At 37.7% G+C, this 24,561-nt stretch overlaps 1 protein-coding gene across 1 annotated transcript in view; it reads right to left on the reverse strand.

Annotated features, from left to right (window-relative positions):
- The window catches only part of Pola1 (DNA polymerase alpha 1, catalytic subunit), a 303,693-nt gene that overhangs the window by 249,126 nt on the left and 30,006 nt on the right, over positions 1-24,561 (reverse strand). Inside the window, exons 13-21 of the mRNA XM_052732483.1 lie at positions 23,640-23,714; positions 22,702-22,840; positions 20,590-20,744; positions 11,992-12,076; positions 10,938-10,999; positions 9,305-9,394; positions 5,999-6,115; positions 4,005-4,180; positions 377-506 (exon numbers count right to left, since the gene is read on the reverse strand). Coding sequence (XP_052588443.1) covers positions 377-506; positions 4,005-4,180; positions 5,999-6,115; positions 9,305-9,394; positions 10,938-10,999; positions 11,992-12,076; positions 20,590-20,744; positions 22,702-22,840; positions 23,640-23,714 — 1,029 coding nt within the window. The remainder of the gene's footprint in view (positions 1-376; positions 507-4,004; positions 4,181-5,998; positions 6,116-9,304; positions 9,395-10,937; positions 11,000-11,991; positions 12,077-20,589; positions 20,745-22,701; positions 22,841-23,639; positions 23,715-24,561) is intronic.

Below are 24,561 nucleotides of genomic sequence, written 5' to 3' on the forward strand. Positions count from 1 at the left end.
GTTGAATCAGTTAATTTAATCATGGAACCTCCTTCAACTACTCATAGTAACAAAGGTTACTTTTTCTAAACTATTTCTTTCTCTTTAAGCATTAAGAGAGAAAAAGGGAGCTTAAAATACTGTCAGTGTATCACTTCACCAAAAACATCCAGATGTTAGAATAAGATCCTTATGTTCACCCAAATCTCTACATAGTGCACCTGGCATTCCTCCCTTTCTCCCAACCAGTTGTTCTTTTACAAAAGAAGCCCAGCTTTCAGAATCCAGCTCCTCATTTTATAAGCATGCATTTAGGCTCATTATCCTATAACAACTATCCCAAGTAAACCCTGACTCTACCAGGAAATGCTTTCTCCCCTTTCGAAGTTAAATTTACCATAATGTTCCCGGCGATGTTAGTGATCTGCAATGCTAATGGCAGAACATTTAGCTCACACATGATCTGCACAATGAACCTGGCATCTTTCCAGATCTGTTCCAACAGGTACAACAGATGAGAAGATTCACTGGACAGAAAAGTAAGAATGAAATGGAATCAAGTAATTACAAGATACAATGAGTATAATCAAAACTTAAAATATTACAAGCAATTTTTGGTGTAAGTAACTTCAGAGCAATGGAACCTTGGCTTCAGAAATTATTTAAAATAAGGTGGCTAAATAATTAGAAATGCATTTATACCACCAATCCCAGTACCCTTCTCTCAACAAAAAAAAATCCATACAGTGAAATTATGTGTTAACTATAGCTTAAAATTTACCTAGTGTTAACTCTAACCTAAAAACTATCTAAATCCTTTTATTCATTCAATCAGTAAGTATATATTGCAATGTCTACTATGCATCAGGCACTGACTATGACCAAAGATACAAATTCCTGTCCTTGTGGGGGAAACAGAGTATAAAAAAGAAACATAAAAAGAGAATATTTATACAATGTTAAGTAAGTATTAAGGACAAACAAAGGGGCAAGAAACAAAGAAAATTTAAACTTTCAGGGGCAGAAACAATTTTTACTTAGAGAGATAGGGGAAAAGTCACTGAAAACAAAGAACAAGAAATGACAGGACAGGCCTTATAGAGTATTTTAGAGAAGAACATTCCAAATAAAAGCACAAAGACTCTGAGTGAGGCACCAATCTAGCAGTCACAGGAATACAATGGAAGTCGCTATGGCTGGATCGGGGCGTTGCGGAAACAGCAGCAGCATAACAGAAAATCAACACCACAAAGACACTATATAGGACCCAGTAAACTAAAGTAAGGACTTTACTCTGAGTAAAGGCAGTATCACTAAGAAACTTTGATCAGACTTAATTTTAGCAGGATTACTCTGGTCCTGAATTAATTATAAAGAGACCTGAAGAGAGCAACAAAATTAGTACATAAACCCACTGCTCTGATTTGACGTAGTTTATTTCATTTCAAACTAGAAGGTAGGGTTTAATCCCCATTATGAAGTACTATGGGACATACAAGGATAGACCCTCAGACCTTGGTGTTATTAGTACCATCAGCTACCATGATGTGCTACAAATACTAAGGTATTTAAAGATGAAGCCATTGAGTGTCCATGACTGAATACTGGTGACTTTATAAGTGAGATTAGAGAATAGACATGAATGTACTTTTCACACACCAAATGATACCCTGAACAACTACACGACTCTGTCAGAAAAGATCCATCAATCTTGTACCTCCAGAACCATACACCAAAACAAACCTCCTTCCTTTTTACCTTATCCAATATGTGGTATTGTGTTGTTATCAACAGAAAATAGACTAAGACATTCAGTAATTCAGGGGAAAAGAGTATGGTGGCTTAGGGTAGGGTAGCTTCAGTGAAGGTTAAAGAAATACTAGAAACTTTATTTAAAAGACAGGGCTGAAAAAGTCCCCTGATGGATCAACTGTGGGATATAAGACAGAGGAATCAAGGATGTCTAAGAGGTCTGGGGTAGAAGATGACTTTGAACGCTTCCAGAGAGTCATGAACATTCATAACTGTCATTGATACAGTTATAATAAAGACTAAAGAAAGAACCTAGGAGAGAAAAAAACAGTAGTTCAGTTTTTAAAAAGCTGAAGGTTCATACTAGATATCAGGTAAGTGAATCTAGAATTTGGTGAGAGGTTTAAAGCAAAGAGACACAGTGGGAGGCAATAGGCCAAAATACCTAACTTAAATTATGCATCAGACAACCTAGATAGGAAAAACAGTCAAAAGACAAGTAGCAGAAGGACTCAGGAGAAATAGGCTTAGAAAAGGGCCATAAGTAAACATAGCTGGTGGCAGTGGCGCACCCCTTTAATTGCAGCACTCAGGAGGCAGATCTCTGTGAGTTCAAGGTCAGCCTGGTCTACCTAGAGAATTCTAGGACAACCAGAGATATATAGCAAGACCATGTCTCAAATTAAAAAAAAGTAAGCATGGACATGGTGGTTCAGATCTGTAATCCCATTTACTCAGGATTCAAGTTCAAGACTAACCTGAACTACACAGCAGGATCCTATCTCCAAAAATCAAAAGATGCAAACAATATGTCTAAATTACTTGCTTGATTTTTACATTTCCAAAAATGCCCTAAATACATGAGTTAAGGATGAAAATCTAAATTCTTATTAATTTAGAAATTACTATTAGAAAACATCAAGAAGACAGATAAGGGAGATGGAGGTCTGTAGTTGGCTTTTTTGTTCGTTTGCTTTTTTTTTTTTAACTTTTTGTGGGCCCACTACCCAGGCTCCCAAATAAATACATAGAGACTTATTCTTACTTATGAATGCCTGGCCTTTAGCTTGGCTTATTTTTAGACAGCTTTTCTAACTTAAATTATCCCATTTCTCTTTAACTATATTTTGCCTCTGGGCTTTTTACCCTTTCTTACTCTATAAATCTTTCTTCCCTTCTTACTCCATGGCTGTCTGGACCCTGGTGTCCTCCTCCCTTCTCCCTCTCTCCCTCTCTCCCCTAAATTTCTCCTGTTTACTCTCTCTGCCTGCCAGCCCCATCTATTTCTCTCTCCTGCCTTGCTATTGGCCATTCAGCTCTTTATTAGACCATCAGGTGTTTTAGACAGGCAAAGTAACACAGCTTCACAGAGTTAAACAAATGCAACATAAAAGAATGCAACACATTATTGCATCATTAAACAAATATTCCACAGCATAAACAAATATAGTAAGTTTTGGTTTTACTCAATTACTGGGCAAACCTCAATGAAACATTTCACAATTAGGATAAGAATTTATACTGTATCAAGCTGATAATAGAAAAATTTTTAAAAAATGGAAAAAAAGAAGCGAACAAAAGCCAAAAATGTCATTGCAGACAAATGTAATATGTGAACTTTGATCATAGTTTGAAAAAACAAATGGCTGAAAACCATTAGGTCTCAAACCTGGGACAAATGGACTGAGGTATTCATTAACATATCAAAGCAGATGCTGGCTCCAGGGTCTCTCTGCATCCCTCACAGGGCTTTCCTGACTAGCATACCCACCCCCTACCCTGAACTCTCTCCAGCCCATGGACATCCCTCCCCCCAGCTTCTCCAGCCCCTATAATAAATCAGCCATTTTGGCTATGCCAGTCTCTTGGCCCAGGCCACCCCTCTTGGTCAGCGGTTCCTCTCCCGTCCCCCTTCTCCTCAAATGGCCTAGGTCAGTGCCATATTCAATCTGGACTCTCCCAGATGTCCCTGCCTCTGGCTATGCTCTCCCTCATATCTGTAATAAACTTTCTCCTCCACCAAAAAAAAATGTAACACATCTTAAACTAATATTCCACAACAGAGGTCAACTGATTCAATTAGCATAATTCAAGAGAGAAACTAATCTAAAGTATGAAAATAATGGATATGGTGGAATTGGTGTAAAGAGTGATTAATTTTCTGCTCCATGGCACCAGTAACTGGCTGGTGTACCTCCAGTCTTAGGACAGTAGTGGCACCCTACTGTTGCTCTCTTCAAGAAAAATGAACTCTGAAGAATACAGGATCATACCTATACATATTTCGTATATTTTCTGCTGGAATTACAATCCTCTCAGTTTTCAAAATCTGTTGAACAAGTTCAGACAAATGGTAGCTTTTACAATGAATCAATTCTTTTGCTGAAATTTCCACATCACATATCATTCGGCCACAGGTAGCATTTCTTTCACCAAATCCACTCCGGCTCTAAAAGGCAGGAACAAAAACCAAATCCCATGAAGGAGCAAATACTGAGAACAATCTGTTCTAGTCTATTTTGGAACTATCCCCAAAATTACAATATTGAAATTCTCCTTCCACTCATAAGTCATGTGCTTTTGAACACTTACTGTATATCTGATGATGTTCTAGGTACTCTGTATATCACAGTGAATAAAACAAAAATTCCTGATTATATAATCAAACATATACAACATAATCAAGAAGTCAAACACTTTTAGAAGGCAATAAGTACACGGCAAAGGAGACATCACAGTAGAGTGAGGGGCAAGGAATTTGGAGGGATTGCATCTTAGAGTGATCAGGGAACACCTTACCGAGAAGATACCACATAAAAAGAAAACTTGAGCTTTGCATGATGGTTTATATGCCTTCAATGCCCACTTGGAAGCTAATGCTTGGGGGGGTGGGGGGACTGCCATGAGTTCAAGGCCAGCTTGAGATATGGAATGAAATGCAGCCAACTCCCTATCCCCTCACATCTCAAAAAACAAATACCCAAACACAAAAATTTCAAAGCGAGTAGGGAAGCAGCAGCTCAACAAGTATTTGCATACATGCTAAGAATGATCTTAAAGATATTAGCAGAGATAAAAGGAACTGTGGCCCCAACTCTTGATGCCTAAGAACAGGCCCCAACTCTTGTCCTCTAGAGACCCCTGGAATTATATATAAAAGGTACAGACTCCTAAATTCTCTGCTGAAACAACATGTCTACTTTACTTGTAACCTTTAGGTAAAATAAGATTTCAAGTATAAGCACTATCACACTTAGTAAGAAAGTGCTTCATACAAGAAATGTATGGGTACCAAAGCCCATATATGCAAGCATATCAAGACCTTGTCTCAAAAAAGAACAAAAAACATTAAGAGACCAGCCTGAGCTACAGGAAACTCTCAAAAAAACAAACAAAAAAAACAATAAAGAGTAAATGAAAAGAAAGAGGAAAGAGGGAAAGAAAGAATATGGCCTTGGGTTCTGAGCTCAAATCTCAGTTCTTCCTCTTTCTAGTTAAATTATTTCAAACGAGTCACACAATCCATTTGAGAATGTCTAAACACAAAAGTTGCTGAGAGGTAGCTCCAACAGAAAGTATTTAGCTCCTTTCCACTAAATTTTCCCACTTGCAACCTGAATAATAATCAATGATGTGAGAGCCTACCAAGCCGGCCCCAAGGGCTATCCCTTTAAGAATGCCAAAGTGACGGTAACATGTGTGCACTATCTTTCATCACTGATTTAATTCTTAGATTTAGTTGCTGATTTTTAAAAGTACCAGTGGTTTTTATAAATACAATGCTGGATTCAAGAAAGATATCCAGTGCCAAAGTTAAAATAGCACTACAGAAGAGGTGGTAAAATTATCCCCAGAGTCGAGTCACTGATATAACAGCTTCACGCATTAGTCATTTTTGCCTGAATTGATCACTTCATTAGAAGCTATAAAATGCTTTTATAGTTCTGTCCATGTTTGTTAGTTATAACTGTCTGGAAAATTAACTTTTCCTTCATTAAGCTGCAGTATTTGGTTATGCTGTAAAAGTTTACAGGAAAAACAGGGTAAACACTAACTTCCTTCTTCTCACTGACAATTTTCTGTGTAGGAGGTTGAAAACCATCACATGCAGTGCCAAGAAACACTTTATTTATTCATTTCTGGTGGGACTTTTAAATGTATTTTTCCTCTTTATAGAACTTCATATAACATAACAAAAGAGTGCATTCCCTAATAGCTATCCCATATTTAAAAACCAAATAAAGAAGTAAAATTTGGAAATTATTACCCCAAGTTTTGGCATGTTGGATCGCCTCAGTCGACCTATCTTGGACCAGTAAGGAACTTTACACACATTAATTCTTTGCAGTAGCACTTCCAGTTCAAAACCACAAATATTATGACCCTAGTCAGAAAGAGACAGCCAATCACATAATGAACACAAATTAGAGGATTTGTCTTCAAATGCACAGAATTTCTTTGCCCTTTCTTTCTCTGGTCTCTAATTGAAGACATCAAAAGCTTACCTCCAATTGGGGTCCTTCCTTTCTCTTTCAGGAATTTATTCATCAGCAGCATTCATTAGTCTTGACATTAACTAGGCTGCTAAGGAGATTGCTGGAATAAACTTTATTTTATACTAACTGATGCAAGGTTCATATGGTATCTTTTAATTTGCTGCTTAAGTCTTACAAAGTTGGAGGCAAATGCAAACTTTAATGTCCCATACCTCTTATATGATCAATAAAAGCATCCTTAAAAATAGAAAACCTGTGTTGTATACGTTTACATAGGACTTACATAGGAACGTTTACAAGGAACTCTATCCAATTTCTTTAAAAACTAAGCATGAACACTACTGGGTTGGATCTTTAATCAATGTACAACAAAATATAAATACTAAGCCGGGCGATGGTGGGGCACGCCTTTAATCCCAGCACTCAGGAGGCAGAGCCAGGCGGATCTCTGTGAGTTCGAGGCCAGTCTGGGCTACCAAGTGAGTTCCAGGACAGGCGCAAAGCTACACAGAGAAACCCTGTCTCGAAAAACCAAAAAAAAAATATATATATATAAATACTAGTAAATAGTCTGATACACTTAAAAGCAAGGAAACAAAACTAAAACAGTAGAAAAGTTATGGGACTAGAGAGATGGGTCAGTGGTTAAGAGCACTGGCAGCTCTTCCAGGTCTTGAGTTCAATTCCCAAAACCACATGATGGCTCACAACCATCTTCTAGTGGGATTTGATGCCCTCTTTTGGCATAAAGTCAATAGAGCACTCATACATATAAAATAAATAAATAAATCTTTAAAAAAAAAAAGAAAAAGAAAAGTTACTTAACACAACCTGAGTTTTCATTTCCATAATTTCTAATTTATATCCTTTGAATAATATTTTTCACATAGCTAGGTTTAATAGAAATCAGAGGTGATTTCAAATAAATCAGATCAATCCATAGATAAATCATTTTAATTAAAGATATATACTACCACTTATACTAAACAAAATCTTAGAGTTAGAAAGTAGAACTAGTAATTCTCAGGGTCTGGAGAAATGGGGAAATAATGGTCTAGAGCAGTGGTTCTCAACCTTCCTAATGCTGTGACCCTTTAATACAGTTCTTCATGTTGTGGTGACACCCAACCATAAAGTTATTTTCATTGCTACTTCATAACTGTAAGTTTGCTACTGTGATGAATTGTAATGTAAATATCTGTTTTCCAATTGCCTTAGGCAACCCCTGTGAAAGGGTCATTCGACCCCTCCAAGGAGTCGCAACCCACATGATAAGAACCACTGCTCTAAAGTTTTAATTTTAATATATAAAGAGCTACAGGGATAGCAACACGGTAATAATGGAGGTGGTGACAGTTACACATTATGAATGAATATAGTACCAAAAATCTACACTTAAAGGTGGTCAAGATGACTAATTTTAGGTTATAAAAAAGCTTGCTGGCAGTGGTGGCGCACGCCTTTAATCCCAGCACTTGGGAGGCAGAGGCAGGCGGATCTCTGTGAGTTCAAGGCCAGCCTGGGCTACAGAGTGAGTTTCAGGAAAGGCGCAAAGCTACACAGAGAAACCCTGTCTCGGAAAAAAAAAAGTTTACCACTATATAAATGAATATGTATACATATTTATATATTTATGGCAGTTTATTAAAAAAAGACCAGAGGGACAGGATGGAAACTTATTTCCAAATTATTATGGCTGGGCTCTTACAAGGATCCTATCTTACATCTGGATTTGTCATATACTTGTCTCTTAGGCTGGGTATCCCAAGTTCCATAACATCTACTTGGGATTCAAAAGACTATTTTAAAGGGTGATAAGGGTCTACTGCTAAGTCACAACATTGTAGACAAAATCTTCTTGGTACTTTAAAGACAGGTCCTGAAATAAAATAAGGGCATACAGACTTTGGCAACAATCCATACACAGACATAAGCTGCACCACTACCAGATAAAGGATCCAACCAGAAAAATGAAATTGAAGACATAGTAAACACTCCCTTCTCTCTGGGCCTTCCACACAGTAAACCAGCACTCTACCACTGAACAATAGTGTCAGCCTCTCCATTTTTCTCCTCAATGTCCACTTATCTCTAATTTGACATCACACGGCATTGATATAACCAAATTAATAATATCACATTTAAAATATAGAATTGGCCGGGCGGTGGTGGCGCACGCCTTTAATCCCAGCACTCGGGAGGCAGAGCCAGGCGGATCTCTGTGAGTTCGAGGCCAGCCTGGACTACCAAGTGAGTCCCAGGAAAGGCGCAAAGCTACACAGAGAAACCCTGTCTCAAAAAACCAAAAAAATAAATAAATAAATAAATAAATAAATAAATAAATAAATAAATAAATAAATAAATAAAATATAGAATTGATAGTCTACCTACTGCTGAAAAAGCAAAAACAATGTAATTTGATTGATCCATTAACCCAGACAAAAGAAAAGGAGGAATTTGGATCAAGGAGCCACTAAACTAAAGGAGGTCAGAGGTATAGAGGAAAATGGACTTTACTACAAGGAAAAGGTACAAACCACAGTAAACTACTAGTTTCACAGTCCAATGAGAATACAGTAAACTGCCAAGATGAAAAAAAAGAGCTCTCTACCTGAGCTCTCAAAGGAATATATCATCGAGATCCACTGAGCTCTTAAAGTTAAAATATTTACTCTTGTATTTGTATTTTGTTCCAAACCAAGCAAATCAATTAGAATTCTGAAGATACTGGCAATTTATACATATTCACTTATCAGTGTGCTGCAAAAATCTAGCACTTTATACATACATGCTTACTAATGTGCTACTTTCTAAATGTAGGTAACTGAATATCCTGAGCTGACTACTAATTCATGAGCTGTTTTCACACCAGGAAAAACTATCTAACATGGGCTAGGATTATCCCTTCTTAGATAGATGAGCAAATCTCACCAATCCACAGGGTCATTTAATTCTGGAAATATCCTTTGATACTCAAAAGTAAATACCCAATAACAAGTAAACCACCAAGAAAGTCACACAGAAAATAATGAAAGAATGAAAACACTTCCCCATGACATGATCAAACATCTACTCACAACAAGAATATCAGGATCAATTTTGTGAACTTTTGCAAGGAAAAATCCTAGCAAAGTTCTTTCTGTTGCAGCAATTTCAACCTTCATATTCTGTTAAGATTTAAAAAAAAAAAAAAAAACACCAATCAAGATTTTAAAATACCACATGCTTTACCTTCTTGCCAAACCAGGGTAAGATTTCTTAGGGTTAAACATAATCATTCACTTTAAAACCAGATATAGCAATGAAATTTGATTCCAGGTTCTGCATAATAATAACTGCACAAAAATCTCTGAGGACCTCATTCTAGTAATATGCATGTAAATCAAGTAAAAATTTAAGTGCTAAGCAACATCAAGAGCAGAAATGTCCTTCCACAGAGACATGTTTGTACATTGGACACATTTTAAAGCATATAAATCAGAGTGCCTTTCAAAAACATTACTTTCATTGCTATACAATCCCTGGAAGACTTTGCTGCTTATGTATTTATCAAAGAAATCACAAAGATTCTATAAACTAGTCTCAAATAGTAGTGTTAGAACCAATAAATAAGAAACTAAAACAAACATGTACTGAAGAATTGCAATGCCTTAAACAGAAATTATATCTATCCTCATGCCAAGCGGTAATCTCAGCACTCGGGAGGCAGAGGCAGGTGGATCTCTGTGAATTCGAAGCCAGCCTGGTCTACAGAGTGAGTTCTAGGACAGCCAGGACTGTTACACAGAGAAATCCTGTCTCAGAAAAAAAAATCTATCCTCACACAAAAGGCCTCAACTTGGATTAGTGAATATCTAGCAGGTATTCAAAACTGCTCATATTAAAACACTTTTAAAACAAAGGTTGACAACTATTATGTTTTCTGTAACTAGCTCAGTTTTTAAAAATGTCAGTTTGATTTTTAAGGGAATTTTCCTAGGTCATTTTATTTGAATAGGTTATTCAGGACAGTTCACAAATGACAGTAATACAACAGTAACCCCTACCTAAGAGTAACAGTCAATTGAAATAGCATTAAGTGGAACCTGACAAATTGTACCATCTAATTTTGTCAAGTTAGGATATTAACAAACAAAATAAACCTACAACTCTTTCAACACTATCATTTCACAAGACAATGTACTATTCAAAAACTACATCTTTTAGTGTAAATACATTTATTTTTATAAAGAACTCAGTTCATTATACTGCTTCCCCCTGCCATTTTATTAAGGGCTTATGATACCAACTTCACAGAACATACTCAAGTTCAGAAATCATTGATGTGTTTGGGTCAACAAATATCAACCCTGCCAGTACATGTCCTTTTAATACCCACAGTATTCCCAACTCTACATGGTTTCCCTCAAGTTGGAGAGGGGCTCTACCCAACATGGTCCCAAAACGTGATCACTTTAGAAAAGCTTCCATATATGCTAACTGAAGGTAGGTTTGAATGTATCCATGTCATAATTTCATCATCCTCAGATACTAACTTAAGAATTATTAAATGTGTTTAGTTTTATATTCCTACTGCATTTTATCAAGTTAGTACCATAGGCCAATATACCAAGAATAGATCTAATAAAGTAAAATATAGAATAGATACTATTTTCCTATTCTCTTTTCAAACAAACAGATATTATACATTTTAAGGGAATGAGCATTTACCTTTTTCTTAATGACTTCTTTGAAAGCACATGGGAAAATACAGTCCTTTGGTTTAGATACAACTATAAGAAGGAAAAAACAAGATTCTATCACTCATCTTAGACCAATTTCAGATAGTACATGCTTCTACATGGAAATTGCTTTAAATACAAATTTCTCATGAGCCCTAAAGAGTTAAAAAAGTCAAGATCTCCAATCAGCCATATTGTTGGACCTCAAAACAACAGCCAAGAAGAGATCCTTACGTCTCTACAACTATACAAAATGCTTTGATCCAACATTTACTTTCCATGCATATTAGAATGGAGGGTTATAATAATCTTTCCCAAAGGAAATCCAATTACCACCAAAGCCTCAACCAGAATAAAACAGAAGAACTTAGTTCAACCTTCTCAAAACTGAGAGGTACAGTGGACCAAGGCTTCCCCTACTACACCATAGGCTTGTTCCATACATAGCAGGCATTCACACAGTGAGATACACAGTGGGGGTAAATAAATGCATGCTGAAATGACCAAACAACTATTCCCTTCCATGTATTTCCTAATACTCAGAAAGCCAGACACAAGAGGCTGTTCAAAAGAATCTCTGGTTCTGGACTAGAAAAGATCCCAGGAAATGTGAAACACAATCTTACTTCCCACTTTCGTTTTTAAAAAATGCTTACTTAATCAACCAAGCTCTGAACCCATGTTCATGAAATGTCAGACTCCTTGAAGACCAACTCACAAAACACACACACATACCTCATAATATGGAACTGTTGCACCCATTGAATTTTATGCATCACACAACTCAATTCCAGTTTGGCATTACTATAATATCTCACAAATAGGTAAAAATTCATTTATTCCTTGACATTTTTGCCTCATGACACATTTTGCTCAATAAAACTAAAGTTTCCACAGCTGAAAGCAAGCATTTTTACTAAAATGCCCTAACTACTCTCAAAAACAATTTTCAAAAGACGAAGTTACTGATCCAACAGACAAAGAAAAATCAAATCAAAAAATAAAAATCAAACTCTTAGCAACCCAACTTTAAAAATACATACCACAGAAATGCGTCTGAAAGGGAGGCTTTGGAGGTGCTTTATCTAATGGAAAACTGTGATGGACCAGAGCTGCAATAGCAATAATCTGCGAAGAAAGGAGTGGGGAAACTCAGATACCTACTATATGTTTTGCATTACCACAAGAACTACTAGGAATAATAAAATGTATTTTAATACATATAAATTCCTTTCACTTCTTTAAGAAAGTATTTAAAGCTCTGACAAAGGGTTAGTTAGTATCTACAATATAGAGAGAACTAAGCACCAAGAAAACAAATAAACTAAAAATTGGGCATGGAACTAAATAAAACTCAAGAAATACAAAATGACTGAGAAGTATGTTTTCAAATGTTCAACATCCTTAGCTATCTGGGAAATGCAAAACAAAACAGTGATGTCCACTAACGAATGAATACTGAAAATGTGGTCCATACACACACACACACACACACACACACACACACACACACACAAATGGCACATTATAAAATTTTCAGGCAATGGACAAAGCTGGAAATAATCATTCTGAGTGAGATAACCCAACCCCAGAAAGACAAATACCACATGTTTTCTCTCATATGTGGATGCTAGCTTTGACTCTTTAGAATGTGTGTTTAAATTGGAGTAGTCATAGAAGGTGAGAAACTAGTAAGCAGCCATGGGCGGGGGGAATTCAAAGGAAGTGGGATAGAACTCAGGTGATATGAACGAGAAAGAGGGAATAACTAACTGAGCGGGAAGGGTTAAACATGATGGTTGATGGGAGCCCAGGTAAAGGAGAAAGTATATGGAGGAAGGTTAACTAACACTAATTACATTTGAAAAAGCCATATGGGAACCTACTACTATAGAAGTTTCCTATAATATACACATATACATATATAAAAGGAGTTCAAATGGAGTTACTCTCTTACCAGGGGACAATGCCTCTCCCAGATACCACAGACTATCAAATACAAAGCCAATGTCAGGTATAAGTTGCCTCTTTTCAAGTTATTGGTCAGTGGGATCCCATACCTCACTCCAAACATTACAGGCTATTATCAATTATCTTGGTTACACTACAAAACTTGACAGGTAGACCCTATTACAAATGACAGCACATTCCTGAGTATAAAACATGAAGAAATCAAGCTGGTACCAACATGCAAGTTTCATCCATATAAGCTAGTTTTAATAGTGCCATTAATCATAAGTGGATATTAGACACAAAGCAAAGGATAACCAGGCTACAATCCACAACCCCAGAGAACCTAGGTATCAAGGAGGACCCTAACAGGGACACACATGGAGCGCCCTAGGAAGGGGAAATAGTTAAGATCTCCTGGGTAAACCAGGAGTGGGGGTTAGAACAGAGGGCATAGGGGATGAGAACATGAGGGATTAAGATGGTTGAGTTGGGGGAGGGGCGGAGAAGGAGAGCAATGAAAGAGATATATTGATAAGAGGGAGCCCTTATGGGGTTAGGAAAAAACTTGGTGATGGGGAAATTCCAAGGAATCTACAAGGATGACCCCAGCTAAGACTCCTAGCAATAGTGGAGAGGATGCCTAAACTGGCCTTCCCCTGTAATGAGATTAGTGACTACCCTAATTGTCATCATTGAACCTACATCTGTAACTGATGGAAGCAGATGCAGAGATCCACAGCTAAGCACCAGGCTGAGCTCCAGGAGTTCAGCTGGAGAGAGAGAGTAGGAATCATATGAGCAAAAGGAGTCAAGATCATGATGGGGAAAACCACAGAGACAGCTGATGTGAGCTAGTAGGAGCTCACAAACTTGGGACTGATAGCTGGGGAACATGCATGGAACCAAACTATAAGCCCTCTGAATGTGGGTGACAGTTGTGTGGTTTAATCTGTTTGTGGGTCCCCTGGCAGTGGGACCAGGACTTTATCAGGGTGCATGAACTGATTTTGTGGAGCCCTTCACCTACGGTGGGATACCTTGCTTAGCCTTGATGCAGGGGGGACAGGCTTGGTTGACCCTACTGTGACTTGGCATGCCAGACTTTGTTAACTCCCCAAGGGAGGCCTTACCCCTGAGGAATGGATGGGGGTGAGGGGAGCGGGGAGGGAAAGAGAGAAGGGGAGAGAGGGGGAACTGTGGTTGTTATGTAAAATGAAAAAAAAATTAAATAAATAAAAAAAGAAATGCCCTACAGACTTGCCTACAGACAATGTGAATGGAGACATTTTCTCAATTGAGGTTCCTCTTCCCAAATAACTATCTTGTGTCAAGTTGGAAAACAAAAAATAACAACAAAAACAGAAACAACAACAACAACCAAAAAAAAACCCACCAAGAACTAGCCAGCACATATATGAATGTTACAGGAGTAACCAACTACTTTCTGATTGGATTTTAAGCTTGTTCCATAAGACAGACCTCAAGACTGGTGCTGCTCACTGACTGGGTTGTGACTCCCTGACTAGCTAGGTAATCGATCCTATGGGAAAACCTGATACTACTGTTCTGCTAAATGGAAATAGTATTAGATAGCCCCCCACAAGTTCTTATCTTAATACCCATAGAGTAGTGCATCTCTCATCCTTCATCAGAGAAGCTTCTCTTTGCAGTAGATGGTGATTACTACAGAAATCCAAAACTAGTCAAAGTTGCAGAGAATTAGAGGCTGCGGAACACTTACCTCTAAATGGGCATCTACATCATAACTTATTCCTCAAGGCTCAGGGATCATTGCAGAAGAGAAGGAAGAGAGACACTAAGAGCCTGTGGTAGTTTGCATGTAATTGGCACCCATAAGCTCATAGGGAGTGGCATTATTAGGAGGTGTGGCTTTGTTGGAGTAGTTATGGCCTTGTTGGAGGAAGTGTGTCATCACTGCGGGGGTGAGCTTTGAGGTTTTGTATGCTCAGGATACCACCCAATGTGTCAGTCCACTTCCTGCTGCCTGCAAGATGTAGGACTCTCAACTACTAAAGCACCACATCTGCCTACATGCCACCATGCTGCCCAACATAATAATGGACTGAACCTCTGAAACTGTAAGTGAGCCACCCTAATTAAATGTTTTCTTATAAGAGTTGCTGTGGTCAGGGTGTCTCTTCACAGCAATGAAAGCCTAACTAAGACAGAGCCAGAGACAGTGATTGTCAGCAATGAAATATTATTTGCTGGACATGACAGGTCCACTGCACACATGAACCGACAGTGGCTATAACCGCCCATACAAAATCTGCACAAGATCAAACCAGCCAAAATTCTAGCAAACATGAGAGAGGCTGGTGAAGTCCCACCCCTAGCTAAGAAGCTATTTTGGCAAGTGATGGATACAGGAGAGGAAGAGTTTTTTTGTTTGTTTGTTTGTTTTCAGGGACGCAGCCTCTGAAAGGCTAACCATGCTCTAGTAGACAGACCTCTACTCATACATATACAGGCAGTACTAAATGAACTCAGAAAAAAGAGAACATATGCAAGTTGAGAGGGAAGCATGATGGGGAGATAGGAGAGGAACTGGAAGAAGGGAATGAGGGGGTGGATTTGATGAAAGAAAACACATATGCATGCATAAGAGATTCCCAATAAAAAAGATTTGTGTGTGTGTGTGTGTGTGTGTGTGTGTGTGTGTGTGTGTGTGTGTGTGTGACATGTGTGCAGGTATCCATGGAGACTAGAAGACAGTATTAGATCCTCTGAAGCTGGAGTTACAGGTAGCTGTGAGCTGCCTGACATGGTGCTAGAAAGCAAACTCTTCAAGAGCAGCATGGATTGTTAGCTACTAGGCCATCTCTCTAGGCTCTTTATTGTGAAAATATTTAAACAGGTTTAAAATTGAGTAAAAATTATTAAAATTAATGCCCATATATTCATAATCAGGTTTCAATGATCATTTTTTCCTTGAACTATTTCAGTATGAGTCTTTGAAAGTGTTTTTCACCCTCAGTACTACTGATATTTTGGGTCAAATAATTATTTATAATGAGGGCTGTCCAGTGCACTATACAATGTCAAGACTTACTCACTAGGTACTAGTATTGCCATCCTTGTTTCCCGTGTATCTCTGAGTTATACCAACCCAAAACATCTCTCAATATTAACAAGTATAACTTCAACAGCCAAATCTTATCCTATCAAAAACCATCACTCTAAAAGACCATTTTTTAAATTTGGCATTTTTTAAATCTTTATTTTTATTTTATATGTATAGATGTTCTGCCTGTATGTATCTTTGTGTACCATAAGATGGTAAGACCCTATTACAAAAGACACCACATGCTTGGGACATAGGACATAAAAAAAAAAAATCAAACTGGTAAACCAATGGAAGTTTCATCCCTGCAGGCTAGCTTTAATAGTGCCAGAAGGGTCTATTTATGCTACTAGGAGAGAAAAGTATTGAACACTCTTACCCAGCTGTAAACCCTAGAAGCTACTAGCCTGGAGGTCAGAGTGAGTGTCGGACTCCCTGGGACTAGAGTTACAGTTAGTTGTGAGCTGCTGTGTGGGTGCTAGGAATCTAACCTTGGTCCTCTGGAAGAGCAGCCAGTGTTCTGGCCATGTCTCCAGCCCCAGATAGTCTGTATCTCAACAGATACAGACCTTCTCCTGTCTCTGCAATGTCTACAAATTCCGTTAGATCAAAAGATTTGATCAAAACCAGGTTCAAATTGCTGGCAAGATTTAAGATGTGCTACTGACTGTTTCTATTAGAAGGCACACAAGCATGTATTGTCTGCTTCTCTGTTTCAGTAATATTAGTGGCCACTGGTGATCATTACTTAGACCAGTGGTTCTCAACCTTCCTTATTCTATGACCCTTTAATACAGTTCCTCATGCTGTGATGACCCCAACTGTTGTGGGAAATTTGTACACTGTGTGAAGATGTATTGCTGTGATTGGTGTAATAAAGAGCTGAATGGACAATAGGCAGGAGGTATAGGCAGGATTTCTAGCAGAGAGAGAGGAAGTAAGAGGAATGAATCTAGGTGTGTGGGAGTCACAGTACAGAGATGAGGTAATGAACAACATGCCAGAACTCAGGTTAAAAAATATCGGTTAATTTAAGTCATATGAACTAGTTAGGAAAAAGCCTAAGCTAAGGCCAAGCTTTCATAATTAATAATAAGTATCCAAGTCATTACTTGCAGGTTGGTGGTCCAAATATAGTTCAACAAGAAAGCTTGTTATACCAACCATAAAATTATTTCATTGCTACTTCAGAACTGTAAATTTGCTACTGTTATGAATCACAATGTAAATATCTCATATACAGGATATCTGATATGTGACCCCCAAAGGGTTAGCAACCAACAGGCCGAGAACTGATTTAGACCCATTTCACTAGGGATTATAATTTGGTAGTTTTTCCTCATCATGTACTGAAAACTTCTAAGAAGAGCAATTTCACACTTCTATTAGCTGGCATCTAGAACTACTTATCCCAGAAAAGTCAGGACAAATACTTGATTTATTTATTTTTATGTTTTTAAATGAGTTAGTTCTTTAGATTTCCTCAGAAAGTGACTAATATAGTGGTATTATTTGACATTTATGTATTTATTATAAATTAGGAATTTATGTTTCTGATATTTCCATCTATAGTAATTATTCTTCTGATGCTCATATTGTCCCATATTTTACGAGAAGACTTTTTTCAGCGTGTTTCCTGAGTCAGATGTATCTTCAGTAAATTTTAATATTGTCCATGCTTTATGATATAACAAAGTGTTACAGGTTTATCTTATACATTTCCTACTTTGAATCAGCTTTTTCTCCACAAATTCCTATTCTCTTTGTCAAGAAATGGTATGTGAAAAAAAATCACTCTGGGAATGGATATTTCTCTTAATTTGACCCAAGTACTGATTAAACCTTTTCTCAATACTTAATTATCAACTCTGGCTATCTACTATGTTAACTATTATTTGAAAGATCAAGGACAGGAGGCATAGCTCAGTGGTAAAATGAGCTTATCTTGTGCAAAGTCTTGAGTCAATTCTCAATACTACCAAAAATAATTAAGTAAATGAACAAATAAATAAATAAAAGCTCAAATTACATGCTAAAAGAAAACATTGCCAAATTTTATTTTTTTTAAAATGTAAGTATCAAGCTGGGCTGTGGTGGTGAACACCTTTAATACCAGCACTCAGGAGGCAGAGGTAGGTGGATCTCTATGAGTTCGAGGCCAGCCTGGTCTGCAGAGCGAGTTCCAGGACAGCCAGGAATACACAGAGAAACCCTGTCTCAAAAAAACAAAAAAAGTATCCAAACTACTTAGAAACAAACATAAAAGAGCTTTAACTAACCAAAGTAAGACAACTACACCCATGAAAAAGAATGAGCTAGGTGGGGCAGCAGTCCTGTAGCCAAAGCCATTTGGGAGACTGTGGTGGAAGGAGATCAGCAGCCTATACATTCAAGACCTGGGCAACAGAGTAAGACCCCAACATCAATAATAATAATGATGATGATGATGAATGCCATAGATTAAAACTACTAAATACCCCCAAGTAACAGGACAGAGATTGTTGAGCGGGCAAAGGTGCTGCCACCAAGCCTGACAACCAGAGTTCAATCTCTAGGATGAGGAGGAAAAAGAGAACGATCTCCTGTAAACAGTGCTCTGACCTCCATACACATGTTCTGACACATGTCACAAACACACACACACACACAAATATAATAAAAATTCGGAATTTCAAAAAATAAAAATTAATAATACAAAATATAGGGACACCATGAACACATACAATCTATGTACAAAACGTCAAAACAGCAACAACTAAAGATAACTGATGCTTTAAGTTCCCAACTTCCTACTCTGAAAACCTGCAATGAAAGCATGTAGTCTGTTGTTCCTGTACAATGTAATCAAATAATTGCCAGTTAATGAAGGTAACTTTACAGAAAAATTTAACTCATAAACACAAACATAATTAGAAAGCCACCATTTTACAGCTCCTAGTGAAATAACAAACTCAGGCAAAAATAACCCACATTAAGAAACGATTTGATCAGTGGCTCTCTACTGGGGTGAATGTACCTCCTTTTCCTTCTGCACGATATCTAGCAATGGCTTTAGGAATTTTTCTGTTGTCACAACTAGGAGAAAGTAGTGCTACCTGCATCTAGTAGGCAGAGGCCAGAGATACTGTTAAACATCCTGTGATGCATAGGACAGTGCTTCACAACAAAAAACCATCCAGCCCAAAACAGTTTAACCAGGCAATAATCTGCCTTCCAAAATGCTCCAATATGAAGTACACTGGCCACCTATCCATGAATTATTCTGCATAAAAAAGTTGAACTTGAATCTCTTTGATACTTTAGAGTTAATATTCCACACTGCAGCACAAAGGGCAGAACTGAGTTTGGCACACTGTCTCTCTCTAAGGGCCAAAAAGTAAATATTTTAGGCTCTTCAGACCATGAGACCTAGCTGTCATTACTATCTTATTGTTATTGTAGTGCAAATCTGAAAACCTACTGTGTCTCAATAAAACTGTAATTACAAAAACAGGTGGCAGGCTGAATTTAGCTCACAGGCTACTCTCTGTCAGCATCAGGTATAGAAGATTCCTAATGGTACCACAACAAACATGCACAGAAAATGGGACTTCCTATGAGATCATCATCAGTAGCTTTTTAAAAATTATTCCTTATCACTGAAAATCTAAAGGGGGATGAGTGGGAGCTACTACCATTTAAAAAGAGATTTCACAGGCATAAAAATTAAATATTCATCTATGAATCTATTGTGTAAATCTGGATTCAAACAAATCAACTTTAAAAACCATCGTGAGAAGCAGATTCTTCCAAGTATGTGCAACTGTAGATTATATCGAGGAATCATAAGTTAATGTTAAGTATGCTAATAGGGTAATGTAAGAAAGTGTGCATTAAGTAAAGGCTAGAGAGATGTCAGTCAGTTAAGTGCCTGCCAGACAAGCATGAGGACCTGAGCCTTGATCCCAAACATAACAAGCCAGAGGTGGTGGCATATGTCTGTAACCTCAGTGCTGGGAAACAGGCAAATCCCTGAAGCTCCTTGACCAGGCCAAGTAACAGGATTGATGAGCTTCAGGTTCAGTGACAGACTCTATCTCAACAAATAAGGTAGAGAGAGCACTCAAGTAAAAGCACCCAATGTTGACCTCTGGCCTTCACATGCACAAACGTGTGTGCACACTTGTGCACAGCCTTACTGACAAATACATACACTACAAACACACATAAGAAAATGTGCATATTTTGAGAGAAGTATACCAAAGCATGCTAGGGTAAAATGACAGTATCTTTTAAGTACTTATGAAGGAAAAGTGAAAGAAGGCTATAAACGTGTGTCACAAAACACTGCTAACTACTAAACACGTGTGACTGGCATAAGGAGCTCATATTATTTTCTCTGTGTCTACTTAAAAGAACAAAATCAAAATATTTCCAGCAATTTAAATCCTTTAAAAATGTATAATACCAGGCAAATTCAATTCGTTCTCTAAAACATGGCTCAGTGCCAAGTTTGTACCCTTTCCCCTCCAAAAAGAACAACTTGCTTTTGTAAGAAAGCAGATCAAATTCAGACAAGTATTGTATCTAAGGCCTAAGTACAAAATCTGCCATTTTTCTTTACCTCATGCTCATGGTTCTTTACATTTTGCATTGTCTTCATGCTGAAAGACATTACCACAAGTGGAGGAGGACTGACATCTTTAATTACATTCACCAGGTCTGGTTTCAAAGCCACTGCCTCAAATTTACACCAACTGATTGGCTGATTCAAGAGCTCTAAGAAAGAATAGATACAACATATCAATAACTTACTGAAAAAGAAAAGATACTATAATTATGACATTTTTCATTACAAGAGGTATTCTTCAAAGCTATTGTGTAATAAGAATAACATAGTATAACATCTAACTAAACATAAGCCACATTAGTGGGTAGTATGCTAATCCTTGTGTGTGTAAATACACTTATGTTCATTTGGGGGAGTAAGGGAGGATCAATAGCTTTTATAACTTTTTTCAAAGAATTCAAGATTGGCTTGAATAACACCTGCCTTAGAGGAATTTAAAACATTTTAAAGATATGTATGAAGACAAAATAGTATCCTAGATACAAGTGCTAAAAAGATCAGGTAGCAAGTCAAAGAGTCCTGGCCACATTAGATTGTGATTCCCTCCCCTCCAAAGGTCAGCAGTTCATTCTGGAAAACAGCTGCACCTTATCAGCCAGGCTAAAAAAAAACATATAAAAACCAACACATGAGGGTCACACACACCCAACTGCCTGCACTAAGGCCTCCCGCAGACTAAATTGTCAGGTATTAGAAAGTGATTCCAAGGGCTAAAGATGGCTCAGTGGTTAAGAGCACTGGCTGCTCTTCCAGAGGACCCAAGTTCAATTCCCAGCAACCACATGGCAGCTCACAACTATCTATAACTCCTGTTTCAGGGGATTTGATGCCCTCACACAGACATACATGCAGGCAAAACATTAATGTACATAAAATACAAATAAGTAAATTACAAAAAAAAAAAATGACTCCAAGTATATTACCAAAATCACTCAAGGAAAACATTCAAGAAACAAACAAAAAAAAGCAGAAACATTAAAATAATTAGACCAATTTCTTAACTTTCCTTTAAAAAAAAAAATCTAAAGGGGGGGTCCCATGGAAATCCCCAAACAATGCAGGCTGTTGTTAAAACAAAAGGCTGTTCTCAGCAAACTGATAGCAAGTCCCCATTGCTAAGGACATCACCCATACAACTCATTGTAGTGTCTTTGGTGCAGGAAGGTACTCTACAAGCTACCAGAAGAGAAATGTGGACACCAACCCAGCTGCAAAACCTTTGACCTACAATCTGTCCCAGCTGCAAAATATGCTATGACAATGGTGGCACAGAACTTGTAGGAGTAGCCAACCAATATGTGATTTGACCTAAGACCCACTCGAAAAGAAAGAATCCACACCCAACACTGTTTGAGCAACCAAGAACCAGATATTAGATAGCCAAGAGACCTATGGTAAAACCAAACACTACTGATAAAAAAAATTATCAATAAAATGACTCCTAATGATACTCTGCTATATTCTTAGACAGTGCCTTATCTAGTCAACATATGGCTTCCTATGGCAGCAGATGGGAACACAGCCACAGCCAGACATTATGTGGAGAGTCTCAATGGGAGGTCTCCATCAAATCCCTCCTCTCACCTGTGGCAGAGATTCTAAGAGCCAGAGGGGATGGATGACACCAGGAGAACAAGAACCTCTGAATCAACTAAGCAAGGCACATATGAGGTCAAAGAGACTGAAGAAGCAAGTGCAGGGCCTACAGGGGTCTCCATCAGGTCCTTTGTGTATCTATTACAGCTATTAGCTTAGTATTTTTATGGGACTCCTGACCATGAGAACGAGTAGGTCTCTGATTCTTGTGCCTGCTCTTGGGATTCTTTTCCTCCTGTTAAGTTGCCGTGTCCAACTTCAACATGATAGTTTTTGCTTCATCTTATTACATTTTGTCATGTTTGATTGCTATCTCTTAGAAGCCTGTTCTTTTCTAATAAGAGACAGAAGGGGAGTGGCTCCAGAGGAGACGGGAGGTGGGGAGGAACTGGGAGGAACAGAGGGAGGAGAAACTATAATCAAGATATATTGTATGAGAAAAGAATCTATTTTCAATAAAAGAAAAGTTAAAAAAAAACTGTCAGGAATCTACTTAGCATTTTTCCTTACGTGGATTTTTTACTTCAAGCCAACAAGGTCCTTTGATCTTTCTGTTCATCAAGAATAGTTCCAAGCTAGATGTGTTGGTTCCAAATACATGAGAAAACGTTTCACCTTTTAAATGCTGTGGAAGCTGTGGCACTTCCGCCTGAAGAAGAAAAAAACTTTATTTTGTTTAAACTATTACTTCATATTTTCCAGTCTATATTTGAAATAAACAAAGCCTCTATGGAACAACAGAAGAACCCCTTTAATATATATGAAATGTAATTTGCTACAAATGAAATCTGAAACAACTCACAGTGGGAAACAAAAACAATTCACAATGACAAAATAATGCATCTTGATGACACCCATTAGAAGAAAAATAGGACAAGAAGCTCTTCCAAAAGAGAATGTCTGTCCAGAGCTGTTCTGCCTCACTGATAAAGAACAGCCAAGTAAGTAACATTCCATTAGAAGAATGAAAGCAATACATGGGACTTATCGAAAATGTTTCCATGTTACTTTCCATCATCACTACTGTAAAAAAAAATTCATTTTCCAACACCAGGATCAAAACACGAAAACAGAGGTAAAAGGGTAACTGTCCGGCTATTTAACACCCCCAACAATGACTTTGCCTCTCAGAGTGCTACTAACACTCCTCTCTCACCTTCCTCTGCTCCCAAGACATTTCAGTAGACTGATGACGTCCAACTCCATCATGCAGCATATCTATTCTACCGGACAAACAGTTGTGCTGTTTCAACTTACTTGTTTGAAGATGTATACTTGAAAGGCCATATAACCTATGCTCTATTACTTAATTTTATTAGTTTCAATCATTAATGAACTGTGGGCTTCAGGAACTCTGCCAATACTCCTAACTAAAAGTCGGGTGAAGGACCAAAGATGGAAAAATGTCACTTTAAACCAAGCCCCACAATTTTCTTTGTTTGACTTACCGAGTATCTAACTTCCAAGTACTCAGATTTTTCTGGAACATCAGGTATCTCAAAAGCATAGTTCTTTTCCACTGTCTGGGTAAGCAGATATTTAAAAATTATCAGAACAAAAACTTTACAAAAATTAAATCGGCCAGTATAATATAGATATAATACATGTTCCCGTATTTCATCATCAGGAATCTAGCATCCTAACAGAACACACACGCCTTTAATCTCAGCACTCGGGAGGCAGAGCCAGGTGGATCTTTGTGGGTTCGAGGCCAGCCTGGTCTACAGAGTGAGATGCAGGAAAGGCGCAAAGCTACACAGAGAAACCCTGTCTCGAAAAACCAAAAAAACAAAACAAAACAAAAAGACAGCTTTTCTCCTTTCAACTAATACTAAAACATCTACTGACAAAAATACTAAAGAACATCTGTTGAACACTAGAGAATTTAAGACATAGGTGCATACAAGGGGAACAATAAAAGATTGATTTTTTACAATGTTATTTGAAATTAAGCAACTACACCTTGCTGGAAAAAATGAAATTGACATTACAAATTCAGCTCATAATACACTGCTTCTGCAATTTTTGTTTTGGAGTTTATTGTTGCTGTCTGTCTGTAGTGATGGTGCTCAAATTTGGGGCTTTGTGTACTGCTTCTGGAATTTTAAAGAGAGAATTCCCAATTTCAAGCTCAAATAATTAAGAGAGTTAGCCTTTCTTTAGCAACTCGATCCTCCCTTTACTGAAATCACTTATATAGTCAGTATTTTCGATTGGGCTACAGTTGCCACATTTATAGGCAAAGGCATCAATAGCTTACCAAAACCAAGATAATATACCACACAGGTCACACAAAGCAAACATTTCACTCTATCAGAAAAAGTATCATAAGCATGGATTTTTAAAGACAAAGCCTTACTCATCCCCTTA

The sequence above is a fragment of the Peromyscus californicus genome, unplaced genomic scaffold (genome assembly GCF_007827085.1).
Source record: "Peromyscus californicus insignis strain IS unplaced genomic scaffold, ASM782708v3 Scaffold_10__1_contigs__length_136768540, whole genome shotgun sequence".
Classification (NCBI taxonomy): Eukaryota; Metazoa; Chordata; class Mammalia; order Rodentia; family Cricetidae; genus Peromyscus; species Peromyscus californicus.